Here is a 14,897-nt window from a genome sequence, read left to right on the forward strand (position 1 = left end):
TCTTAGTATGTTGAAAGCTAATAAACATGAATAGTATACATTGACTCCTTAGATAAGTTGTGTGGAGGGGAGGGGAGGTAGGGCAGAGATGATTAGGTCTGGAGGCCATGTGCAGGTAAAATCACCAAAGGAACTTCCATTTTCCACTTGTTTCTGGACTCCATGGCCACTGCAAACCTCCAGGACTGGGACAGCATGTATGTTTTTTTTTTTTTTTTTTTTTTTTTTTTTTTTGTGGTACGCGGGCCTCTCACTGTTGTGGCCTCTCCCGTTGCGGGGCACAGGCTCCGGACGCGCAGGCTCAGCGGCCATTGCTCACGGGCCCAGCCGCTCCGCGGCATGTGGGATCTTCCCGGACCGGGGCACGAACCCGTGTCCCCTGCATCGGCAGGCGGACTCTCAACCACTGCGCCACCAGGGAAGCCCAGCATGTATGTTTTGAAAAGCCTTCTCAGATGATCTGAGGGAGAACTACTGCTCCAAGTACCTCTAGGTTTTTAATGTTGATTGAAATCAATTAGATATTTATTTTGAGTTTTAAAAATTTAATGTTGGAATTCAGGATAAAAAGCAATATTTATTTCCCTTTCTATTTGTGTTTGAATTTGTCCATGCTTCAGAGTTATATAAGCACAATTAAATCAAGCAGGTTCGAAGTAGGGCCTGTATTATTTAGAGGCAGATGACAGTAGAGAATATAGGAAAAAGCCCCAGTTCTGCAAGTCACTATATTTGGGATTTTAATATTTGCCCTGCCAGTAATTAACTGAATGACCTTAAGCCCTTCAATATCCTTTCCCATGAAAGGATATTAATTGGCCATATATCCAGAACCCTAGCCAGAAAATAAATATGTCAATAACCAAAATGCAGAATTGACCAAAATACTACCTTGGTTTTAATATTGAGCAAATGTACTTAACAGTGTTAAATGGACTATTTTAACAACTTTTTGATTACTACTGACAGATCAAATAGGCAAAATTTAAAATTAATAAGAAGAAAAAAGAATTTCAATAAAAAAAGAAATTTAAATTCTGATGCAAAAGAAACCAGATATTAATTGTTGAAACACTTCTGGAATTCGAATACTTAAGAAACCAGGATGAACTGTGTGAAAGGAAGTTTTGGTAACTGTTTATAATGTTTTTGTCACAAGTAATGAAAATGGGACATTCTTATTAAAGCTGTTAAAACATTCCTGATAAATATTCCAACTGTAATATATAAACAGATTTAGCTAATTGGATTTAGCCAAATTGATTTTTAGTGAATTGATCTGCTTCCCTCAAAGGATATCTCTGGGTATTATTACCTCAGAACTCTGAGAGGCACAGATTGAAAACAACTGAACCTTTCAAATCTTCATAGGTTTCTTTTAGGACCTAAATTGCAAGTTTTTGCTATAATTAGAGGTGGTGTTATCATGAAGCTTTACTAAAAACTTCTGTAACTTTCTGTGGGTTTTTTTTTTTTTTTTTTGCTACGGAATATTTATTTGCTAAGCAGCCAAGTAAGTGGCTGCTTAAATATATGAAGTTAAGTATTAAGTGGGTGCCTTAAATATATGTATCTCGTTTTCATTTTAAGGAAATAGACTGATGCTTTAAATCAGGTTAAAGAATTGCTTAGTTTACAAATTTCAGCCTCCAAGGTGAAAAGTTATTATTACATATCTCTTTTGATGGCAATTTACTCTTAATATTTGTAGGAAAACTACTTTGGGGAAGATGACATGTATATGGATTTTGAAGAGGTTATTTCAAGTCCTGTTCTGTCACTGTCAACATCATCCAGCTCTGGGTGGACTGCTGTTGGGATGGAAAATGACAAAAAAGAAAATGAAAGTTCAGCCAAGTCAATTCATCCGCTTACCTTGCGTCCTTGGGATATTACTGTACTTGTTAATTTGCACAAAGTTCACGGGCGTCTTCCTGTTGTAAGTGTTTACGTGTCGAAATAGTCTGGAGTTTATTATGAAATCCACTCAGCGTAGGAAACTGTGTCTGTGTGTGCAGACACTTACATAAAAAATTCACATTCAAAAACACTTCTGTATTTATCCTTTTATCTTTATAAAGCTAGTTTATTATTTTCTTCATAGTATAATTACCCGATCACTGATAATTTTCCGTTCTGTTTTTCTCCTTTCACGTCAGTTCCTTCTTTGCTGTTCTGTATAAGTTTAGAACATTTTGCCATGCTGTTGAGTTGCTAGGTTTATAGTTAGCCTGATGGATGTCCTAGGACTTCACATTTTTTAGCCTTTATCTCTAACTCCAGACCAGTCTGGGATGTTAGACCTATTACAAAATCAAGATTCAGACTTGACCCTGGAGGTTGAGTTGTGTCAGAGGTTTGGATTCAGCACAGTATCCTGGTTTACTCTAAAGGATGACCCTTGGGCCTCTTGGGGCTGACTTGAAATGAGATTATATTGTCCAAAGAACCCATGGCCATTGGAGCCAGGCCAGATAGGGAGGGTGTGGCCCTAGAACATTGTGCTGCATACTGGTTCCATGTCGTGTTCCTAGGGTTGCAGGGGAAAGAAATCACCTCTGGTGCTTAGTGAACCTAATGTCTTTTTCTGGGTACAGAATGCTTCTTTTTGTCAGTCAGCACTGTTTCTCCTGTTAAAATATCAGTCTTTTAATTGTATAAATGTAATTTTTATTTTCCTGTACCTCCTTGGTCTTTAATCTGTATCTTGATTGTGGTATTTTGCTTGACTTTAGCATGGAACTACCGATGGCCCTGAATGCCCTACAGCTTTTTTGGAAAGACTATGTTTTGAAATGAAAAAAGGATTTAGGGAGACCATGCTGCAGCTTGTCCTGTCACCCCTGAATGTGTTTGTCAGTGATAACTATCAGGTAATGTGAAGCTGAGTTATGGTAGAGGCTTAGAGATGTATTATTACTGTTGTTGGGGTCAGAACAATGTGTTAACTTCAGAGCATGGAATATATAGCTCTTAAAATTAGGGACCTTTAGTTTAACTGTACTAAGCAGTTTTGTATTGTGTGTGTGTGTATATATATATATATATATATATATGAGAATTATTTCAAGAATCTTAGTTTTTCTTTTTTTTCCTCTGCTTATTTCCTATTTATATGATCCCAAACAATTATATTTTATATCTACTGTTTTTAGAAATGGAAAGAAATACTCTCTACCTTTCTCATATGTTTATGGAAGGGAAAAACGAATTGTATACAATGTTGGTAGATGGTGTTGAAAATCACAACCTAAGTGTTAATATTAACCAGTACCATAAATCTTGAAAACATGCATACCTACATGGTCAATGATTTATTCTTTTCATCTAATGTACCTACCAGATACTTTGTTAATTCCTTCAAGATATTCCTGAGGCTCTTTTTGGAAGTGAACTGGTGACATTCATCAAGTGGGAATATTTTACATTCCTGGGTAGATTATTACTTTATTATTATTATTATTATTATTTTTTAATGCCAGTGGCTTCTCTTGGCATCTGCCACTACTTTAAGGCTCTTTCCTACTTTTAATCAAGTTGTGTGCTTTAGAACTATGATGTGTTTTAGTACAGAGCAAAGTAAAGTTATAAACAGGAGGATGAATCTGACAGTGAATCATCACTGAATGATAACTCGCTATGGAGTCTATGTAGTAACTGATCATCTTATTTAGAAGAGCATACCCCTTTTCACTCTTTTGCCATAACTGACTATATTTTTCTATTGTAGTAGCTAAAACTTAACACTTAATGTATGATAGTTTTTGCCACAGAATGTGTTTCTTTTTTTAAAACTTTTATTTCAAAAGAATTATAGATTTATAGGAGGTTACAAAGGTGGTACAGAGAGTTTCTGTGTTTCCTTCATGTTGATCTTTTACATAATTATGGTATAGTATCAAAACCAGGAGATTGACATTGGCACAACATGTGTGCATAGTTCTGTGTCATCTTATCACGTGTAGATTTGTGTAACTGCCACCAAAATCAAGATACAGAACTATTCTATCATCACAAAGATCTCACTTGTGTTAACACTTTTATTTTAACTTGTCACATGTCTTGTCTTGAAACCTTGAAACCTTCTTGTCTATGAAACCTTAAAAATAACTCTTGTCCTTCTCTCTCTAATTAGTGGGTCATTAGATTGGTTGTTTTTTTATTTGGGGAGGCAAGTGTATGGAGAGGGAGCCCATCTCCTTTTTTCAATCTGTTGAGGAAATTAATAAAGGTAAAAGGGAAATATCTTCTTATGGCTGAGTTCTGAGACTCTTAGGTGAGTATCTCTGGTTGCTCTGAGTACCTGGTGATACTTCAACTTCTGTTTTAATCACTGCATTCTCGAGAGACTTTAGTAGATATAAAAAATATTTTATTGAGTTTATTATGAAAGTTCATATTAACCCTACTTATAGAATTACTGGCAAACTTGTACAGAGACTGAAGTGTAAAGTGTGATTTATTTGGTGATAAGAAAAGGAATTCAAGGAGTGGAGATATCAAGGCAGTAGGAGAAGTATTAGTGATGTTTTGTTTCCTGGATGGTTAACACTTCATAATTCACCCTGAAGACAAGCATGGTCTATACATATTCTCTTGGAATTTGCTTATCTACTAAATTTGCTTACATTTTGTAGTGCTAGCATTCCTAAGAAGTATTTTCTTCTTTTGTCTTTATACTATCTAATACTCTTTCATGGTGGGAAGCTTCACACTGTGACTGCCCTCAAGACTCAGTTCTGGTTCACTCACCTGTAGCTGCTTATTTCTGGTAGCATTAGTCTTAGTGCAGAACTTCAAGGTTAAGGATCTAATATGATGGGTCTATTATTGTGTCTGACTTAAGAAACCACACAGTTTTTACTTGATCATCTTTTGATGTATATTAGTTTTCTAGGGCTGCCAATGCAAAGTACCCTACACTGGGTGGCTTAGAACAACAGAAACTTATTCTTTCACAGCTTTGGAGCCTAGAAGTCTGAAATCGGTGTGTTTGGCGGGGCCATGCTCTCTTTCAAGGCTGTAGAAGAGGATCCTTCCTTGTCTTTTCCTAGCTTTTGGTGGTCGCTAACAATCCTTGGCATTCCTTGTTTTGTAGTTGTATCACTCAAATCTCTGCCTCTGTCTTCACGTGGCATTCTCTCCATGAGTCTGTGTGTCTAAGTTTTCCCCTTACAAGGACACTGTACCTTGGATTAGGGCCCACTGTAATCCAGTGTAATCACATTTTAACTTGATTACATTCGTCAAGACCCTATTTCCAAATAAGATCACATTCACAGGTACCTGAGCTTAGGAATTGAACGTGTCTTCATAGGGGACGCAATTCAACCCACTAAATGATGCAAGCCGTAATAAAATCTAGAATATAATCTTTATTGGTGTACCAGGTAGGCTTTACCTTTAGGACACGCCAAGATCCACATGTTTGTTTTTGTTTTTTTTTCCACAGTGGGTGGTGAGAGAGAGGATAGAATCCAGGATGATGCCTGGTTTTTGCCTTGGGCAATTAACTGAGCCAGTGGGAGATAAAGAATACGGGAGGAGGAACTGGTTTATAGGGGAAGATGATGCGTTTCTGGGCATGTTGGGTTTGAACTACCAAGAAATCAACCTTCATTTTCTAGTATTTTCCAAAGAGTGAACTTCATTGTCTTTGAGAAATAGCTGAGGTAAACTCACCTAAGTGTCTGTGTAGGTACAGTGGCATTCAAAAGTCATAAATAGCTGACTTTCTGATGGTACTCTAATATACTAACAGCAGATGCATATGTGGGCCCTGAACATTCTTGGAAAATACATTTGGATGGTCCCTGTGATAACCTATGTGGCTAAAAATAATAAAAATAGACAAGCTGGGTGGTAGTGACAGATAAAGGCATCATGCCCTCAATACCCCCTGTCTTGTCTGCATGAACCCCCCCCCCCAACTTGAAGGCCACATGCACTTTATTTTCTTTTGTCTTTTGACCCCTTTCACCCATTTCCCCCACCCCCTACTCTCACCTCTGGCAACCACCAATCTGTTTTCTGTATTCTATGAGCTTTTTTTTAGATTCCACATGTAAGAGGGATCATACGGTATTTGCCTTTCTCTATCTTACTTATTTCATTTAGCATATTGCCCTCGAGGTCCATTTATGTTGTTGCAAATGGCAAGATTTCCTTTCTTTTTTAATGACTGATATTCCTCTGTATATGTGTGTGTGTGTGTGTGTGTGTGTATACACATATATATGTATGTATATATATATTCACCATATTTCTTTATGACTGATATTCCACTGTATTTGTGTATGTGTATATATATATATATATATACACACACATATATGTATATATATATTTACCATAATTTATGACTGATATTCCACTGTGTGTGTGTGTGTATATATATACACATATATATGTATGTATATATATATTCACCATATTTCTTTATGACTGATATTCCACTGTGTGTGTGTGTATATATGTATACACATATATATGTATGCATATATATATTCACCATAATTTCTTTATCCAGTCATACATTGATAGACACTTAGGTTTTTTCCATATCTTGGCCTTTGTAAATAATACTGCAGTGTACATGGGGATGCGTGTATCTCTTTGAATTAGTGTTTTCATTTCCTTCGGATAACTGCCCAGAAGTGGAATTGCTGAATCATATGGCAGTTCTATTTTTAATTTTTTGAGAAACCACCATTATTCTCCATAGTGGATGCACCAATTTACATTCCCACCAACAGTGCACAGGGTTCCCTTTTCTCCATATCCTCGCCAACATTTGTTATTTGTGTTCTTTTTGATGAGAGCCATTCTGACAGGTGTGAAGTGATATCTCACTGTGGTTTTGATTTGCATTTCGCTGATGCTTAGTGATGTTGATCATCTTTTCATGTGTCTATTGACCATCTGCATGTCCTCTTTGGAGAAATAGCTATTCAGATCATCTGCCCATTTTTTAAATTGGATTGTTTGGTTTTTTGCTGTTGAGTTGTGGGAATTCTTTATATATTTTGGGTATTAGACCTGTATCAGATTTATGATTTGCAAATATTTTCTTTTCTTCTGCAGGTCGCCTTTTCATTTTGTTGATAGTTTCCTTTGCTACAAAGAAGCTTTTTAGTTTGATGTAGTCCTGCATGTTTATTTTTGCTTTTGTTGCTTTGCCTTTGGTGTTAGATTCAAAACATAATCACCAAGCACATGTCAGGAAGTCTACTTTTGATATTTTCTTCTAGGAGTTTTATGGTTTCAGGTCTTACATTCAAGTCTCTAATTAATTTTGAGTTGATTTTTTTATATGGTATAAGATAGTGATCGAGTTTCATTCTTTTAGTATGTGGTACCCAGTTTTCCCAGCACTATTTATTGAAGAGACTCTCCTTTCCTCATTGTATATTCTTGGATCCTTTGCTGTAAATTAATTGACCATATAGATGTGTGTTTATTTCTGGGCTCTCTATTCTGTTCCATTGACTAATGTGTCTGTTTTTATGCTAATACCATACTGTTTTGATTATTACAGCTATGTGATAGAGTTTGAGATAGGGAGCATGATACCTCCAGCTTTTTATGTCTTTTTCAAGATTACTTTGGGTATTGGGGGGTTTTTTGTGGTTCTATACGAATTCTAGGATTATTTGTTCTATTTCTTTGAAAGACGCCATTGGAATTTTGATAGGGATTGCATTGAGTCTGTAGATTGCTTTGGATAGTGTGGACATTTTAACAATATTGATTCTTCCAAGCCAAGATCCACATGTAATTTTGAGCTCAGAAAAAGCTATCAAAAACTTTATACTGAGAATTATTGAATCTCAGTGTCAGAAGTGATCTTTATTGACCATCTTCTCCAGCTGCCTCAGATAAACCAGAAGGGAACTGAGGCCTGGAGAAATTAAGTGATTTTATATACTGTCACACAGCTTAGATGAAAATAAAATTTAAAAATGTGTCAGAAGAGTTTCTAGAGCTATTGTTATAGTCACAATTTGAAATGACCTTTTAAGAATTCTTTATGAATTCGATTTAGCTCTATTCTTAAAAACACTTTTTTATGAATGCAGTTCCCCAAATTTGTGTTGAAACAGGGAACATTAACCCTGTAAGATGGCCTGTACACACACACACTAAAAAGACTGTCATGGTAAAATTAAGATAAATAATTTCAGGTGTAAAAAGTGCTGCAAGGAGAGGAATGAGGTACTTTGGTAGCCTGTAAGTCTTAAGATAAGAACATGATAAAACTTGATTTTAAAAAATCTCTGTGGTAGTTTTGTAGAGTGTGGACCAGAGATATGTAAAAGTTAAGGCTTGGGAGATCCTGGCAAGAGGTTGTATTATTTGGATCAGGATGATAGCAGTGAAGCTGGAAGAAACTCTGCATTTGTGAGAGATTGGGAGGTAGATTCTATAGAAATTGGTGACTGATGGGTAGGGCATTACCAGACTTACTTGATTCTGTGTTTCTAATAACCATCTGTGAAACCAGTGTTGCGTGGAATACCCTATTTTAGGACATATGCTTTAGCTTTCTGAGTAAGTCTTAGAAATTTTCTCTTTGAAATGTTGCTGCTTTTTAGTTGTGAATGTATAATTATTCTTGTAAGATGAATCTATCCTTTTAATATTTACATAATTCTCAAAATCTTTATGGAAGATGGCTTTCTTTGCTAGTTCCTTGTTTTATGGTCTTAGTTCTTCCATGTTATTTTCTTCTTTTTAATACTTTGATCTCATGATTCCTCCCTTGTCACAAAAGATTGGCCTCTTACATTCCCTCTCAGTCCGAATACTTGTTTCTTTTTATTCATTGAGGCAGTTACCAATCAGAGATCTGCATTTTTTTTTTTAGGACTTTGCTGTCTCACTTTGCAGTTGGGCTCTTATGGATAATGTCACTAAAGAAGCTTAACACAGACTACTTTTATGGGTACAAGGTTGTGTTAGGAGCTTGTGGATCCCAAAGTCATATTTTCCAAATAGCATGATTTTACCTTTTGTCACTGGGCTAAAAAGCAACTAGCAATTATAATGCTGATTTTTCTTATGCTTCTTACAGTCTTATTATTGTTTTCAGCAGCGACCCCCTGTGGATGAAGTGCTCAGGGAAGGTCACATCAGTTTGTCAGGTCTCCAGCTGAGAGCACATGCTATGTTCTCAGCAGAAGGTCTTACTTTGGGAAGTGATTCCTTAGAATATGCATGGCTAATTGATGTGCAGGCTGGAAGCCTTACAGCTAAGGTCACAGCACCACAGGTATGTTCTCAGTTCTCAGAGTGCTATCTCCTGCCTTTTTTTTTTCCTTTACTCACCCACCTCCCCAAGAATAGGTTATATGCCCATTTGAATGTTCATTTTATTTCCACTTGCCATTCAGAATTTTCTCAGTAGTATATGAGTCAGAGACAAGTTTCACTTTTCTGGGCCACCTAAAATTGACAGGTGTGATGTTTTATAGTTCTGTATAATACTTTCAAGAATTCAAGACTTTCTTTGAGAAAAACTCAGGATGAGAAATTTCTGGAAATCAAATTATATATTATTAAAATTACATTACTTGGCTCTCCACTGTTGGAACAATCTTGTTTTCCCAGTACACAGAATAATTTTCTAAGAACTTTACCTTCTTATATATTTCTTAAGTAGGATTTGAAAAAAGCATTTATACTATTAAGGTAGCATGATTCTTTACTTGTGATGTCCCAAAACAAGATAAAATCGTTTGAACCTCCACTTAGTGATATGGATACTGGTTTAGAAAAATAAAAATGAATTTATTGGTAGAAAATCTGGTCTAGAGTGCTAGTTTTGATCCTTTTGGATAAATTCTCCTTCCCCCTCACTGTCCCACTTAGTCTCTAATGCCTAAAGGGTTATAGTCAGTCCTCCCTATCCACAGGTTCTGCATCCACAGGCTCAACCAACCGTGGATTCAGCCAACTGCAGATGTGAAGCCTAAGGAAACAGAGGGCAGACTGTATTTAGTTCTAGAAATGGACCATTGAAATTTAGTCGAATGTCTGTATTACTGTAATATTTCACCTGTTGGGCCATATACAGGCATACCTCATTTTACTGTGCTTCACAGATTCTGCTTTTTTTTTTTTTTTTTTTTTAAACATTGAAGGTCTGCAGCAATGCTGCATCAAGCAGATCTATCAGCACCATTTTTCTGACAGCATTTGCTCAATTTATGTGTCTGTGTCACATTTTGGTAATTATTGCAATATTTCAACCGTTTTCATTATTATTACATTTGTTATGGTAATCTGTGATTAGTGATCTTTTTTTGTGTGTGTGGTATGCGGGCCTCTCACTGCTGCGGCCTCTCCCGTTGCGGAGCGCAGGCTCCGGACGCGCAGGCTCAGCGGCCATGGCTCACGGGCCCAGCCGCTCCGCGGCACGTGGGATCCTCCCGGACCGGGGAACGAACCTGCGTGCCCCGCATCGGCAGGCGGACTCCCAACCACTGCGCCACCAGGGAAGCCCCTGATTAGTGATCTTTGATGTTAGTTACTATTGCAAAAAGATTATAAATCATTGAAGGCTCAGGTTAGCATTTTTTAGCAATAAAGTATCTTTTAATTAAGGTTGTTTTTAGACATAATGTTATTGTACATTTGATAGACTACTAGTTACTTGTAAATATAACTTCTACATGCACTGGGAAACCAGGTATTTGTGACTTGCTTTATTGTGATAGTCACTATATTAAAAATTTATTGCGGTGGTCTGGAACCAAACCCACAGTGTCTCTGAGGCATGCCTGTATTTATAATGTGCGTTTCATAATTGGCATTTCAAAAGATTGGAATGTGGTAGAAAGGTACATACTCAGTTTTTAATAAAGAGTTACAGAATGAGTGTGAAATACGTGTAATTTAGAGGTAGGTAGTGGCAACAAGCAGGTGAATAAAGACTAGATACCTTGGGCTTCCCTGGTGGCGCGGTGGTTGAGAATCCGCCTGCCGATGCAGGGGACACGGGTTCGTGCCCCGGTCTGGGAAGATCCCACATGCCGCGGAGCGGCTGGGCCCATGAGTCATGGCCGCTGAGCCTGCGCATCCGGAGCCTGTGCTCCGCAATGGGAGAGACCCACGTACCACAAAAAAAAAAAAAAAAAGACTAGATACCTTGTGTATCGGAAGGAAATTGTTGGAGGGCAGCAAAAACTAAGATTCTAGAAATAGTAGGAAAATGAATGGAATTGAAAAGGGATATTTTATATAAAAATGAATGGAAAGAAGTATATAATAATGGGTGAAAACAAATATTCATTGCTCCATAGCCTCATAACTATCTTCTTCTTATCTGCCATTTTCTGTCTCTAAATATACAAGTAAAAACTGAAGCATATAACAAAACATTTTGTTCCCAGCAAGCATGTAGTGAAGCTGTGCTGACCCTTCAAGACTGGACACAATTCCTTTAACCTAAAGATTGCTAGACTCTCATATACGTTGCCCTTATTAGAAGATGAAACATTTCTCTTTCTTCTGCACTAGAATCATGGCATCACTGTTTCCTGCAAGGTTCATGAATCCATAGGTGCTTTTAGTGTTTATTCCATTCTTTGTATGTTTTAAAAGTGAAATTCATGTTTTCTGAGAGTTCAAGATATGTTCTTTTTTTGTGGGGGGATAATACCATGTATACCCCTGTCTCAGTGTTTATTGTAAACCAACCAATTATAAAACTAAGGTTTTTTTTAAACTTAAGATCTGATGAAAAATTGATATATACTTACTTAAACTTCTATTCATAAAAGTTCTTCAATCTTCAGAATACCTGATTTTCTAAAATTGGAGCTTAATAGATATAAATTTCACTTCAAAGCTTGGTTTATTATTAGGTAGAGAATTTTAGGTGCTTTTCTGTGCAGAGGATTCTGATTAATCATATAAGAAGAAAGGTATAACCTTGAAAAAAAAATACTTGCTTTAGAGGTTGCTGAAGTTGAATTTTTCAGTTGAAATGAGTTTTCATTTTGGCAATGCATTTTGTCATTCACAAATGAAAAGTAACACAAGCGTATAAATGATGTCAAGGTAGAAAAATGATATTGGCTAACAAGTAGATTATGTAGCAGGTATAAGGCACTGTTTGGATTCTTTCAAGCTGTATTAATATTCTTGATAAGCTTTTAAACTCTGAACAATTGTTTAGAATGCTAACAGTGTTGTCAATCTGTCATGGCTTATTTGCAGCTGGCTTGTCTCTTGGAGTGGGGACAGACATTTGTTTTTCATGTCGTATGTCGGGAGTATGAACTGGAAAGACCAAAATCAGTAATAGTATGTCAGCATGGAATTGATCGTCGGTTCTGTGAATCCAAGGTATGTTAACAGATATGTTAGCAGTATTATAAACATTTATGGCTTTTTTCGAAATGAAAGAGATATCAGCTTTAAATCAACTGCACATAGCATCAAGTAAACATCAAAGTTCAGTTTTTTCAATTACTAAAATTATTTTGCACATTTATAGCCACTTGTTATTTAGTTGTAAATATCTAAAATATGAGGTAAGGGCTTCCCTGGTGGCGCAGTGGTTGAGAGTCCGCCTGCCGATGCAGGGGACACGGGTTCGTGCCCTGGTCTGGAAGGATCCCGCATGCCGCGGAGCGGCTGGGCCCGTGAGCCATGGCTGCTGAGCCTGCGCGTCCGGAGCCTGTGCTCCACGACGGGAGAGGCCACAGCAGTGAGAGGCCCTCATACCACAAAGAAATTTTTTAAAAAAATTTAAAATATGAGGTAATTATTAAAACATACATTCACAAATAAGTGGAGAAATTATAAAATTATGTCTTATCTCTTACTGCATTATTATACTAACTGTTTGGGATATGGCTGTGTGTTTATGTAGAAGATTTAGAAATTGGAGGAAGAAGGTTAAATTCCTTACATGGCATTGTTTTCAGACCCTTCTGGAACATGCATGTTCTCCTTTAACATGATTAACAATTTTGGGCATTTGCCAAGTTTCCTGACTCCAGATCTTACACTCTTTCTACCGCATTGCACTACCGTGACTAAGGGTCATTACACTACCTTCAAGAGGGTTGTAAAAAAGGAGATAATAATTCCTGAAATCATGTACAGGGGCAGAGAGATGCAAAGTGTTATTTTGTAGTAAACACTGTTCCTTATGCATTTAGGGTGGGGAACATTTTTTAAGTATTCTCCTTTGAGAAAACCTGGAAAACATTGCAGTTTCAAAAAAGAAAAATAACTTACCCTAATTCTACAACATAGAGATAGCCATTGCTAACAGTTTAGTTTTTCTTTCTAGTTTCTTTTCTATGTGTCTTTCCTTTCTTTTTTCTTTTGTTATACAAACTGTATGTTTGCTATTATATTACTGTGAATTGGAAGTAATTCATTCTGCTTTTAATTTTATGTCCAAGAAAATCTGTAATCTGTGCTAATTTACCATCAATAAAGGAAACAGCTTTAATTGGTGATAAAGTTATTTATTTTCTTGTTATAAACACAATGCCAGGCTCCAGGGAATTGGTTCCTTAGTCATTAGTTTCTTACCAATAATTTGTACATACTTGTAGGTATCTCCTCCCTCTTTTTTTTTCCTACTAATACTCAAAGCTTTTTTTTTTTTTTTTTTTTTTTTTGCGGTATGCGGGCCTCTCACTGTTGTGGCCTCTCCCGCTGCGGAGCACAGGCTCCGGACGCGCAGGCGCAGCGGCCATGGCTCACGGGCCCAGCCGCTCCGCGGCACGTGGGATCTTCCCGGACCGGGGCACGAACCCACATCCCCTGCATCGGCAGGCGGACTCTCAACAACTGCGCCACCAGGGAAGCCCATCAAAGCTTTTAAGTTGTATTATAATTTTAAAAAAAATCAACTTCATTGAGGCATAATTTACATACAATAAATTCACCCTTTTAAAGTTTGAGTTTTGAGAAAAGTTATATATACTGGTGTAACCTTTACCACCAATCAAGATCTAGAACATTTCTATCACCTTAGGAAATTCCTTTGTGACCCTTTGCAGTCAGACACTATTCCATGCATCCACTGATATTCTTTCTGTCATTTTAGATCAGATTTTTTTTAAGGTCTGTTTCATGTGGAGGAAATATATCAGCATGGAGCACCGACTACCGTGCAAGACACCTGCCTTTTCTAGTCCTGGCTCTGCCACTGATGAGCAGAGTACATGCTGTTGGGCTGGTAATTTATTCAGGGCTGCCATTTCCCAAAGAAGTTCATTGAAGTTGGGGATATGTATGTTATCTTCCAACCTAATCATGACCAAATCTATGTTTTAGGAGTAAAACAAAAATAAATTTGTGTGGATTTTCCTAGATATCATCATAACATTTACAGTTCATATATTTGTGGATGTGTGTAAAAATGTGCATGTGAATGGAATATGAAATACTCTTAAGAAAATCTTACAGGGCTGCCCTGGTGGTGCAGTGGTTGAGAGTCCGCCTGCCGATGCAGGGGACACGGGTTCGTGCCCTGGTCCGGGATGATCCCACATGCCGCGGAGCGGCTGGGCCCGTGAGCCATGGCGGCCAAGCCTGCACGTCCGGAGCCTGTGCTCCGCAACGGGAGAGGCCACAACAGAGAGAGGCCCGCGTACTGCAAAAAAAGAAAATCTTACAACTTTAAACTCCTATACAGTCCTTATAAACCTGTGACATTGTTTATCAGTTTCCTTTGGCTGTTCTTGAGTTTCAGTAACAAGTTTTATATGTATTCTGTCAGTATAATATTGCCACATGTCACTTTTGAAAGAAAGTGACACATGGTTGTTTATGATTAGTTTTCTAATTGGCAAGACTTTAATTGCTGATTATTTTATTTATCATTATAAATATATATAATTATAAATATATAATTTATCATTATAAAA

General features: G+C 37.2%; 1 protein-coding gene across 7 annotated transcripts in view; it reads left to right on the top strand.

Moving 5' to 3' along the window:
• BLTP1 (bridge-like lipid transfer protein family member 1) overlaps positions 1–14,897 on the top strand; it is a 207,117-nt gene that overhangs the window by 72,051 nt on the left and 120,169 nt on the right. For 6 of the 7 annotated variants that reach the window (XM_059067561.2, XM_067036610.1, XM_067036614.1 and 3 more), the window contains exons 21-24: positions 1,712–1,939; positions 2,736–2,873; positions 9,092–9,271; positions 12,223–12,351. In XM_059067561.2, the coding sequence (XP_058923544.1) occupies positions 1,712–1,939; positions 2,736–2,873; positions 9,092–9,271; positions 12,223–12,351 (675 nt within the window). The remainder of the gene's footprint in view (positions 1–1,711; positions 1,940–2,735; positions 2,874–9,091; positions 9,272–12,222; positions 12,352–14,897) is intronic. The other variant, XM_067036611.1, reaches the window with a different exon arrangement.

The sequence above is a fragment of the Kogia breviceps genome, chromosome 6, assembly GCF_026419965.1.
Source record: "Kogia breviceps isolate mKogBre1 chromosome 6, mKogBre1 haplotype 1, whole genome shotgun sequence".
Classification (NCBI taxonomy): Eukaryota; Metazoa; Chordata; class Mammalia; order Artiodactyla; family Physeteridae; genus Kogia; species Kogia breviceps.